The sequence below is a fragment of the Hydra vulgaris genome, chromosome 03 (genome assembly GCF_038396675.1).
Source record: "Hydra vulgaris chromosome 03, alternate assembly HydraT2T_AEP".
Taxonomy (NCBI): domain Eukaryota; kingdom Metazoa; phylum Cnidaria; class Hydrozoa; order Anthoathecata; family Hydridae; genus Hydra; species Hydra vulgaris.
In genome coordinates, this window is record NC_088922.1 from 62,856,639 (window position 1) to 62,868,664 (window position 12,026).

Sequence of the window (12,026 nt, forward strand, 5' to 3'; positions counted from 1 at the left end):
TTCATCGCAGATCATGATAGATCCACTTTCTCAGACACACTTGGTATTTTACACCACAGTGTGTTCTCTTAGCTTTATCTTTAGTTAGCTTTAGCAACGCTTAGAGGAGGAAGAGTGGATGGATATTCTTTTGTAATTGTTAAAATGTGATGTTCCAATGATAAACAGTTTTGACAGAGAACATCCATTTACACTGGTCTGTCCCCTCTCAAAGCAATCAGACTTTGTTTCTCAGTCTTTTTTTTTTTTTTTCTCCATCTTGATATAACCAAAGATAACATTCTCTCATGGAAAGAAGAGAAAGAAAGTTTAATAGTAATAACTTTTTTGAGTTTCAATCAAATAATGAAAAAAAACTCTAAAAATTTATATAAAATTTTCTTTTAAAATACCTTCAGCTACACGGTTTCTTTGAGCCCATTTATTTGTATGATCTTCTGGAAAGAATTTCATAGTGCACAATTCTGTATTAGATTTTCTTCTAGGACACCCTAATATATGTGTATATATGTATATATATAATATATATATATATATATATATATATATATATATATATATATATATATATATATATATATATATATATATTACAACAGTATTTGTACTGTTGCATAAATGAGATTTAAAACCATCATTTAAAAGGTTTATCAACTTCACTGTCAAGTTCAACTTCCGTTATGGAAACAAAGCACATTTTAGCTACATATGCAGATGTTTGTGCTAAAATAAAAGAGCATGAATTATTGCACACTTTTCATTACATTGTTGGTTTTACAAGATGCATGGAAAAAAGCTTCGAAGGTTTTTGTTATATTTTTCATATTTATAATAATATTATATTTTTATATGACTAAGTTACCTATTATATTGTGTGTGTTGATGATAAACAAAAGGAACGAGGTGTTACGCAAATTGCATAACTATCTGGTTTATGAAATGAGCGATATTTTGCTCATGTAAGCTGGGTAATTTTTTATAAACGTCTTTTGTAAATCCTAAAATATTGACTAGGAAATATTTAGACTCTACCTTGAAATAGCATGTTTTCACAGTAAAATCTGTAAAACTCAGGAAATTTTTTTAAAAAAAGATTTTGTTTTGCATAATATATATGTATTTTTTTAAAGAATGGCTGGTCAATATAGATTTTTGGCATGCAATATAGCTGATTTTGCTTTAGTATACAATAAAGCTTTTTTTTTTTTAGTTTTTCAAAGATTAAAATTATGTTTAGATTAAACTAAAAAAATTATTAAAAAATCTGGGAATTTAAATGGCTAAACTCAAGAGGAAAACATTAGTTACGTAAAATTGTTTAAAATTGTTCTAGCAAACATATTAAAATTAAGTTATTCACTTAATTAAATAGCTAAATTATTGTTCTTATATTCTCATTGTTACATACTTACAAATATGCAAATAAATTTACTACGGTAGTTATATTGAGTAGAAAAATTTATTTGCATGTTAATTTAAGTATGTATATTTTCTGAAAATTTGCATTATATGCTTAAACTATTTATATAAAAATCTGCTTTTTTAGAAGTATTTTTGAGAAATCATAAAGTGTTTTTTGAGGATAAAGATATCTCTTACACAGGAGTACCATTCATTGTTTCATCAAATAGCACTCTAGACTGTCAACACGGCAAGGACAAAAATAGCAATAAAAAAGCTCTGTACAAAATTAAAAAAAAAAAGATGCAGTAAGTTACTTTTTCAGATCTGAGGACAAACTGGAGAATTCTTAAGTTAATTTATTATTTCTTTTCTGTTTATTTTTACTATTGCCAAACCAAAATGTTTTCTAACTTAGTTGCCTTAAACATTAATTTTCTAATTAAATAATTTTATTTATGTTCACTCTGAACATAAATAATTTTATTTATGTTCAGAGTTTAGATCATTCTTGCAAAAAAAAAAGAATGACTCTCCAGGTTACCAAGAAATTTGATTGTCCTGCTAAAGTTTATATCAAAGAAATTATTGAATTTTCTGAATATAAGGTTTGTATTCTTAATTTCCATAAATCCTTAGGTTTTAATATTCATATGTATTCATTATTTTCATAGCACTTTTAAATATGTATGTAATGGTGAAAATTTGTTTAGCTGGATCGAGATTCAAGTTGGCTAAGAAAAGAAGTTTCCAAAAAATTACGTGCAGTTTTAGCTTTGAAAAATACAGTTTTAATGTGCAGAAAATATATATTGCTAATTCCTTCAATCTCTGCTCATACCAACCATCTTATTGGTGATGTGAGTAACACTATAAAAAAACTCTACATTAGCATCTTGTTATTGTCTATTTTGCGTAATCTTTTTTCATTGAAAATAATTTCCACTTTTTTTCTAATTATTAGGTAGCAGGTCTTAATCAACCTATATGCCAAGAACTCATTATTAAAATCGGTGAGTTGGTCAAAAAGGGTGTAAATTCTGTTTCTGAAATGAGACGTCATCTAGATGCCTTCATTCAGGTGGAATTTAATTCAAATAACATTCTTCAGAAGACAAACAAACGTTTTTTCCCAAGTGATGAAACAATTGCAAATCATATATTGAGAGCGAGACAAAAGCTTTGCAGATCACTGATAGATCAAGAATGTCTTTTGGACAAGATTAATGAATGGAAAATATACTTTCAAGATGCAACAATCAAGTTTAGACCCAAAGGAGGATTTAATTCAGAAAAAAATAATTTAGAACTTAAAAGTTCATTGTTGTTCCTATATCGAGATATATGGTAAAAGAGACTGCTGTTACGATATGGTAATGAACTTGCCTTTCTCGATGCTACGTACCGAACAACCAGATATGCACTGCCTCTCTTTTTCCTTGTTGTTAAAACTAATATTGATTACCACATTGTGGCTATTTTTGTGTGTGAGTATGAAACTACTGAAGCTATAACAGAGGCACTTATGTGCATCAAAGAATGGAATCCATTGTTCCAGCCAAAGTTTTTTTGTACTGATTATTCAAATGAAGAAATAAATTCACTTGAATCTGTGTTTCCAGGTTAAAATTGTATTTGTTAGTTAATAGTTATTGTTTGTAGTATATATATATATATATATATATATATATATATATATATATATATATATATATATATATATATATATATATATACATATATATATATATAGACCTAATTGCTTACCTTAAAGCGTTTGAGGTCGGCAAAAAATAGCCGACCTCATTTCTATGTTTTATGTTAAGACTTTGGTATCAAATAATTTTTGCCAACTTGATGTTGACCTATATATATATATATATATTATATATATATATATATATATATATATATATATATATATATATATATATTATATATATATATATATATGTACATGTATATATGTATATATACATATACATGTACATATATATATATATATATACATATATATACATATACATATATATACATATGTATACATATATATATATACAAATATATACATACATATACATATATAAACATATATATATATATGTATATATACACATATCTGTATATACATGTGTGTGTATATATATACATATACATATATATACATATATACACACATGTATATATATATATATATATATATATATATATATATATATATATATATATATATATATATATATATATATATGTATGTATATACTTGTGTGTGTGTATATGTATATATATATATATATATATATATATATATATATATATATATATGTATATACATATGTGTGTTTGTGTGTGTATATATATATACATATGTATATATATGTATATATATATGTGTGTGTATATATACATACACAGTAATTTTTTATTTTAAATTAAGTTGAGTCTTAATAATATGCATACGTATGCTTAATTTTTTTTAAAAGCGTCTATTAGAGTCTCCATAAAATAAATATAGTGGTAGTTAATGAATATCTGTATTACAATTTTCTCTTCTTTTTATATGTATTTTGATATGATTTATTATCATTGCGTCAGCTGAGAACAAAGAGGCTGTATGTCCACATTTTATGATGGGATGGGGTGTGTGTCCACCAAAAAATCTAGTCAAAAAATGATAAACGTTTAGGAAATATTTAAACAATTAGTCGGAAACTTAAGCAGGAAGTCTTTACAAATTAAAATTTAAAACTCGATTTTCTCAGTAACACAAAATTCGGAAATACGGCCTCTTGGTTCTCAGCTGACGATTGTTTGTAATTCATAATTGCAAATATAGTTTAAATATAGTAATTTAACTTAGGATGTAAAGTGTCTATTTGTGATTTTCATCGAGAACAAGCTTGGGAACGATGGCTGTCTAAAACTACTAATGGCTGTAGCAATGTAAAAGATGACGTTAAAGTTAAGCTTCCAGAATTTGCACATGCTAAAACAATAGATGATTGCAATAAAGCTATTCAGAACTTAGAGTAATCACTAGAATGGCAAAATAACCCAAAAAGAATATTTGAAAAGCACTTGGTTTTGTATTCAAAAGGTTGTTTCTATATAATAAAAACAAAAAATTTTATACTCTCATAAAAGTTGATATAATGTTTTTATTGGAAAAAGTTTGATCTTAATTTTTGAGTATAGCTTTGCCTTTATATAGTACTTATATTACTGAAGTGTTTATAAACTTTATTTCACTTTTAGAGATGGGTATTTGCTTATAGGCTAGATCGAATTTTGCTGAATGTCAACACCAATAATGGAACTGAAAGGCAGAACCAATATTTCAAATACAGTTTTTTGGAAAAACGAAAGAATTCTTCTCTAACAGCTATGTTCAGTATTTGCATAGAAGAATTTCTTCCGCACAAATATGATAAGTTAGTTGATACATTTACTACAACTACTTTTTTTTTTTTGGTTTAATACATGTCCTTTATAAATAATTAAGAACACTCTTTTTATTCTTACTTCACTAGTTCTTTTGATAGTTATCGATTATTTTATGATTTTCTATATCTTTGAAAATGTTTAAAACTCATTATATTTTAGATTTGTAAATTGAACAAACAAAAAAATCTTTAAGACATAGTCATAACTTTCTAGCAATATAAGATTATTAAGTTTAAAATCTGTTAGTGAATTTAAATTTAGTAAAAGAGATAAATTTATTTAGCAGTTTGTTGCTTTAACTACATAATTTGTCTATTCATAATTGTTTTATAATGTCTAGTTTATACATAAGCAGTAATATTGTCATGCATACTACAAAATTTAAAACCATTATGGCAAGTAGAATCCAACTTAGGTTTTGTATTTTTGTCTAGTTACCAGGTTAAAATGAAACTTTAACAATAAGTAAGTTTAAAAAAAAAATAATTTTGAAGGTTGCCTAAATTCCATTGTTAAAAGAATTCGTAGATTGTCTACCTTTTTTTTAGTTATTGTGATGAAAATAGAAGAGCACATTCCTCATATAGGAAATACCATGATCAAATTCCAGCTTATTTGATTAATCGGCCACCATCTTTAGTTAAGCATTGTATGAAGTTGATAGATAAATTACAAGGTGTGGATTTGCGTGGCGTTACTGCCGTGACAAACTGTACAATGTTGCTTCTTTTAATTCAAATATCAGAGAAATATACCAATGTTACCTTGGGGATTCAGAACACTTGCCGACTTGTTCATGTCCTAGTTGGTTTCGTAGCTCCTATCCTTGTAAGCATTTCTTTGCCATTTTTATTAAAGAAAATCTCACATGGTCTGCATTTGGCACCTCATATGCAAACTCCTTATTTCAAGCTGGATTTATTTTCACAGGAAATAAGTTTAGCACAATCCAATGAAATTTCCTTACAAAATATTCATTTTGAACATACAGCACATTTCGAACATACAGCACCACCATCTAAATCGCCTTCATCTCCGCTTACTAAAGAGAATGTAATGGAATTAAAAAGTATTGATTGCACACAAGTAAATAATAGTCATGGTCTGATAGCTGAGGACCATACATCTGCAACTTGTCGTGAGCTTTTAAGTGAAATTAGGCAAATGAGTTATTAATGTCAATCACAACAAACCATTGATAATTTGTTTGAAGGGTTACGTCAACTTAAAAAAAATTTAGCTGACAGTCTTCCAGCAGAAAAAGGAATTCTGCTACGCCCAGAGATTCAACCTGATACTTGGAGTAAGTCACTAACAAATTCACCAAAACTTTGCCACATTCCTAAGCGGGGCAAAAGAAAAATGACTAAAAGATTTGGTAATAAATATGATATTTGTAAGGCAGCCACAGATATCAGTGTAATGGCTAAAAAAAGTATGAAAGATACCCTGAATGTTTCTGAGGTCACAAATGATTTGATTGATTTTGACAATTGTGACACATTTACTGTTTCTAATGACGCAATTGAAATAAAGCATCTTTCAACCGATGATAGCAATCACTCGTATGATGCTAACATAATTGAAGATAAAAAACAACTCGAAAAGATTTCTAGACGCATTCAAAGTCTTAAATCTTCATTGATTGGAAGTAGAGAACAATATGACATTTCTAACGGGCAGATGCTAAATGATAAGGTGATTCATTTTTGTCAACAACTAATGTCACTTCAATTAAATATTGATGTTGGTCTGCAAGATCCTATTAAAGGACAAGTTTTATCTTTCCATATCTACACCAGCACACCATTTGTCCAAATTCTTCATGATGGAAATCTTCACTGGATATGTGTGACAACATATGATTGCAAACCAGGGGAGATATATATATTTGACAGCCTTTTCCACGGTTCAGTCAGCATGCAGACAAAAAGACAAATATGCGCCATTTTACATTGTCAACAAAAAAATCTTGTTTTAAAAGTTTTACCAGTTCAACAGCAAACAAATGGTGTGGATTGTGGAATTTATGCTGTTGCATGGGCTCGTCAGATTCTTGAAACAAAAGGTGTACCATCAACAAATATGATGTTTGAACAAAGTGAAATGAGAAGTCATCTCCTAAAATGTATATCAAACAACAGGATGGATATATTTCCAGCCACTGCAAAGCCTTTATTGTTTAGAAGATGTGTTGCTAAGATTTTTCGTGTTCCACTGCATTGCTCATGTCGCATGTTTTGGCTACCTGGAGACGAAGACATATTTAACAGGTATATTTTCACAATTACTAATGAGTTTAGTTAATAATAAAAACAATTACAAATGCAATGCTTTAATTCATATCTTGATTTTATCAGGTTTTTATATTTTGATGGAAATTTATTCGTAATTATTCGTGACTGTGAACAAATCCCACTAAGTGCTTATGAAAAAGAAGATGAAATTTGGATTTGTCAAGATTGCCAGAACCAATCAAAATAATAGTAAGATAAAAGATCAATTTTTTAATAATAATATTTTGTATACAGCACTTTTGCTATTAATAACTTCAAATGCTGTACTTTTAAGTATCTCTTGCATATCGATTCTTTAATATTACAAAATTAGCATAAATTTTTACTTGAAAATATTTAATTTAGCCAGTATATAACAAAATCAATTAGAAAAAAAAAACTGAAACAAGGGATAGTGAGGTTATTAACTATGAATAACCCTGACCCTGACATATATCATTTTGTTTTATATAGATTTTATTTATTTTTAATGCACTCGATACTCCACAAAAAGAGCCTGCTATGCAACATCTACAAATTGCAATTCTTTAAATGCTCTGCTAATTAAGTAATACATACCACCAATGCAAAGTAACCGACTTTACTAGAAAAATCCATTCACAAATTTTATAGCAGGTAAATTTGAATAGTTTTTGATTTTTTTTTAAATGTTTTTATAAGAAAGAAAAAAATTGTAAAATTACTCCTAAGTTTCTTCAATAACGTGATATTATAGATATCACATAGATATAATAAATAAAGAAGGTACAATAGATATCATTTAGAAGTTTGGATGGCCGCCACGCTCACCGTTGAAATTGTTTATACATTAAATGTTACTATTTTTTAAAAAAATTGTTTTTAAAGGTACCTGCTGCTTGAATAAAATGGTATCCTCGCAAAAGAATTTTGACATGCATGTGAAAACGACACCCGGAGTACCGTGTTTTTCATAGAACTGAGACCTGTTATTTGAATATTTTGATACATATTTAAGGCTGTCGGCATTGCACACGTTTGCTATGTTGTAATTACGCCATCTTCAACTTCCAACTTCAATACATTTACATAATTTGCTAGTAACACCATTTTAGATATTGCTTAAATTATTTAACTTGATTGTCAGCCGAGAACCGTATAGCGTTATGTCCACGTTTTTATGTTATCCCAATTTATTATCAAAAAATATTCAATATTAAACGAGGTGTGTGTCCACTAAATCTAGTCACAAGAATAAAAAAATTCCAGGGTGTATATAAATTCTATAAATTAAAATTCAAAACTCGATTTTCTCGGAAACACAAGATGGACATTTGGCCTATTGGTTCTCGGCTAGCGTGTTGCAATCATCCAAGGATTTCTTACGTTGCATTTTTACACAATGTTATTGCAAAAACCTATTTTTATTTATTTTTTATTTTACGTATAGTGGTACCTATGATTTTATAGTGTTTATGTCTTAACTATAGGCATAGATGTTTATAATATTTAAGTGGCAGGTATTTTTTTAATTAAGCACATATATACGGCCACTTTGATACTGGTATAAACTCCCCTAATTGATATGTTTGTGTCATGGTGCTTTATATATTGACATTGAACTGCTTATACCTTATTTGATATCGGCATACTTAATATGTATAGCCTTTTTGTGGTGTAAGCCGTTAGGGGTTTATAGCTAAAATATATCATAGCATATACTCTACTATTGTTAATAAAATGACGAAAATGGTTTTTTGCAACGATTACAATATCAAAATGCTAACTTATTTCCTTTTTTTTAAATCAAAATGCAACACTTAAACGCAATAGCAAATTGTAAAAAATTTTCCATTGAGTTTTATATTGTAAAATTTATATTTTAGTTTATCAAATGGTTGGTAGAAACGTAATAAATAAATAAAAAAAAACCTATAATACTGTATTTATCTCTATAACCTTTGCTTGACACATTTGAAGTACAATTTTTGACATCAAGAGACCCCAAACCCAAATATATATATATATATATATATATATATATATATATATATATATATATATATATATATATATAAATAATGGGGCCCTGCGAATCGGGATTTTTTTGTATCGAATCGAAGCAGGTCTTAATTCGCGATTCTAATTAGCAATCTGAGGAAAGCCAAATTGAATACTTTTTTCACAAAAAGAAAAAAATTCTATTAATTAATTATTCAGCGTTTATTTAAAAACAGTATTACAATTAGAGTTGTACAATTCCGGATAAATAAAGTTCTTTTGGAAGGATATTGAGAATCAGGAATTTTTTTTTTTCGTACCGAAATGCTACCTAAGAAATGTAGCCTTTCGCGAGTTGAATTTCGAAATAAAACTATTTTGCTACATACGAAAGTGGCGCTTACGTAAGTCGCACTTGTGAGGCGAACTCTTTCGCTAAACGATGTTTTAAAGTCTAAACAGAAAGCTTGTTGGCCAAACGGATACAATTTAAAAAAACAAAACTTTTATATACAAAAATGTTTATAATTGTATAAATGTATAAATTTTATTTTCAGTATTGCAACATATGAACATATTAAGGTTTTATTTTAAAAATAATGATAAAAAACCAAATTTCTTTCGAGACGAAACTCTTTCGCACCGCAGCTTGCGAAACAGTTCTTGATGGAAAAAAACTTACGAAACGCGGGATAATAAATATATTTAATTACGTTTTATGAATCAAATACGTATAATTAGCTAAGTAATTAAAATACTAATTTTTTATATGATATTGATAAGTTTCTTTTTTTTGATATTGATAAAATATACATTTTAGAATGTCATTTAATAAGAATTAAATAAAGAAGATAACTTGAACATATGAATGCAATTGCGTAATCGGGAAACAATGCCTATATTGAAATCAAAAAGACCTAATTTCAGCGATGAATGCTAAAACTTAATTATGTAAAAAAATGCTTAAAAACAGCTCTTACTTGTATTCAAGTAGAATAATTTCATGTTTAGTCAGTTTCAATATTTTTATTTTTGAGGTGCTCTGTTATATGCGCTTTCGCTTTTATTAACTCAATAACAACTAGTAAATTTAAAAAAACTTTAAAGACATTCTTTTCAATGATTTTTTCTAAAACGTTTTCCTTTATAAAAACAAACAAAAAGTCCGGGTGGGAAGAGTATTTGTTGCCCCTTGTGTCATTGGCCCTGATAATGTTTTAATTTTCAACACCCCAACATTATTGGGACTATACAACTGTTACAATAAAGGCATTGGTAACTTATTTATTTTGTATAAACTTACAATTTATCATGTATTGTATCTTTAAGCTGTTTAGATTCTTTAATATGTACCACCGTTAAAGAAAAAAGCGGATTCATTAACAAATATTATTTTCTTAAATATGTAAGACCATAAAAATATATACTTGCCTTATATATATTATGTTTACTTTTAATCACCTAAAAGGTGTACGAAAAATTATTAACAACGGTGCTTCCACCACGATCACGACCGCGAACACGGCGCGGGTATGGTGTAAATCCTGGCCGGTCCGCCCCATTTTTTTCCATACCCTAAAAGCGGCCCTCGATTTGGGCCCAGGGTGGCTTCGCCGATAGGCATCAAAACCTTGACGAGTTAAATCTATAAGATATTCAATAAAATTATTGCGTGTTAAAAAGGAAAATGATTTGAAACGGTGTAATCAAAGAAATATACTTTTTGCTTCAAAATCTTTTGAAGGTCCTAAAGAAAACATACGAATTTTACATCTACACAATAAGTGGTCTATATATTATAAAGTAGATAGTTTCGCTAAATTACGCTAAGTTATGGAAAAAAACAATAAAAAAAGTCAGCCGAGATCTGAGAGGCAATGTCTATTTTTAAAAATTTTAAGTTATAACGACTTTCTGCGAGTAAGTCCGACTAATTATTCAAATATTTCCTAAAATTTTGTTATTCTTGTGACCATATTTAGTGGACACCCAACCCATTGATCGAGGAGCATTTATCGATAATAAACCGGAAAAACACAAAATGTGGACATACGACCACTTGCATCTCGACTGACGAATCGAGTCAAGAAGTACTTAGAAATAGAAAAAATTAAATATAAAACTAGTTTTAAAATATGGAATACCTGAAACAATTTTATTCTCGGCAAATTCTAAATCCAAAAATATTTGAAGTAAATTTTGAAAGTTAAATTACTTTAGGTTAGGTTGGTCGACAACCTAGGTAGGCTCTAGATTGTCGACCAGCCTAGAGCCTACCTAGATTGTCCCTTTTTCCGATGCGGTCCTTAAGGTCCGAAAATATGAAAAAACTATTTCTTGTTTTACAAGCGAACCTACTATACCCAAACCCTCAGTCGATGTGTGCACTCTGCTGCATGTTCTCCCTAAAAGTCAGTCGATGCATGTGCACTTTTTTTTTAGCACAATTTCAGGTTATCGGACACGAAGGACGCCCAACGTTGGAATAAGGATTTGACAAGAGTGCGTACCGGCAATCTGAGACTTGCAGAGAGAAATAAAAGGTTGCTCATTACTAAGCTGGAAAGTTGCAGAATATTACGTACCATAAAAATATTAAACTTTAAATATACTTATTAACAATTTTATTTACCAAGAATTGCTTTTCTTTTAGCTAAAAAAAAAAAAAAAATAATAATTCCAGCTTATTGCAATCAAATAATTGAAAATTTTTAAAAAAATGCTGCAACGTAAATGTAAGTTAAGCCATTTTACTTAAGTAAATCAGTTTACTGAAGTCATTTTACTTAAGTAAATAGTTAAGTAATTTAAGTACGATATTCATAACTGTTACTTGGACTGACACAGAATACAGTGATTTTATATTCTGTGATAGGTGTTACACTCCCTATGCACCGGGACCTGTTAGCAGTTATGAAATCCGTG

The 12,026-nt window shown here is 28.4% G+C and overlaps 1 protein-coding gene across 2 annotated transcripts; it reads left to right on the forward strand.

The window, feature by feature from the left end:
• Positions 1–655: 655 nt before the first annotated feature.
• On the forward strand, positions 656–7,169 carry LOC136078332 (uncharacterized). 2 transcript variants are annotated; one of them, XM_065793948.1, is made up of 8 exons: positions 656–804; positions 1,547–1,709; positions 1,899–2,009; positions 2,115–2,261; positions 2,366–3,023; positions 4,262–4,498; positions 4,657–4,832; positions 5,394–7,144. In XM_065793948.1, the coding sequence occupies exons 3-5, from the start codon at positions 1,929–1,931 to the stop codon at positions 2,750–2,752; spliced, it is 615 nt and encodes a 204-aa protein (XP_065650020.1). In that variant the 5' UTR covers positions 656–804; positions 1,547–1,709; positions 1,899–1,928; the 3' UTR covers positions 2,753–3,023; positions 4,262–4,498; positions 4,657–4,832; positions 5,394–7,144. The 2 variants fall into 2 exon arrangements, with proteins under 2 accessions (XP_065650020.1, XP_065650019.1); XM_065793947.1 differs by lacking the exons at positions 656–804; positions 1,547–1,709; positions 1,899–2,009; positions 2,115–2,261 and having other exon boundaries at positions 2,763–3,023; positions 5,394–7,169.
• The last annotated feature ends 4,857 nt before the right edge of the window (positions 7,170–12,026 follow it).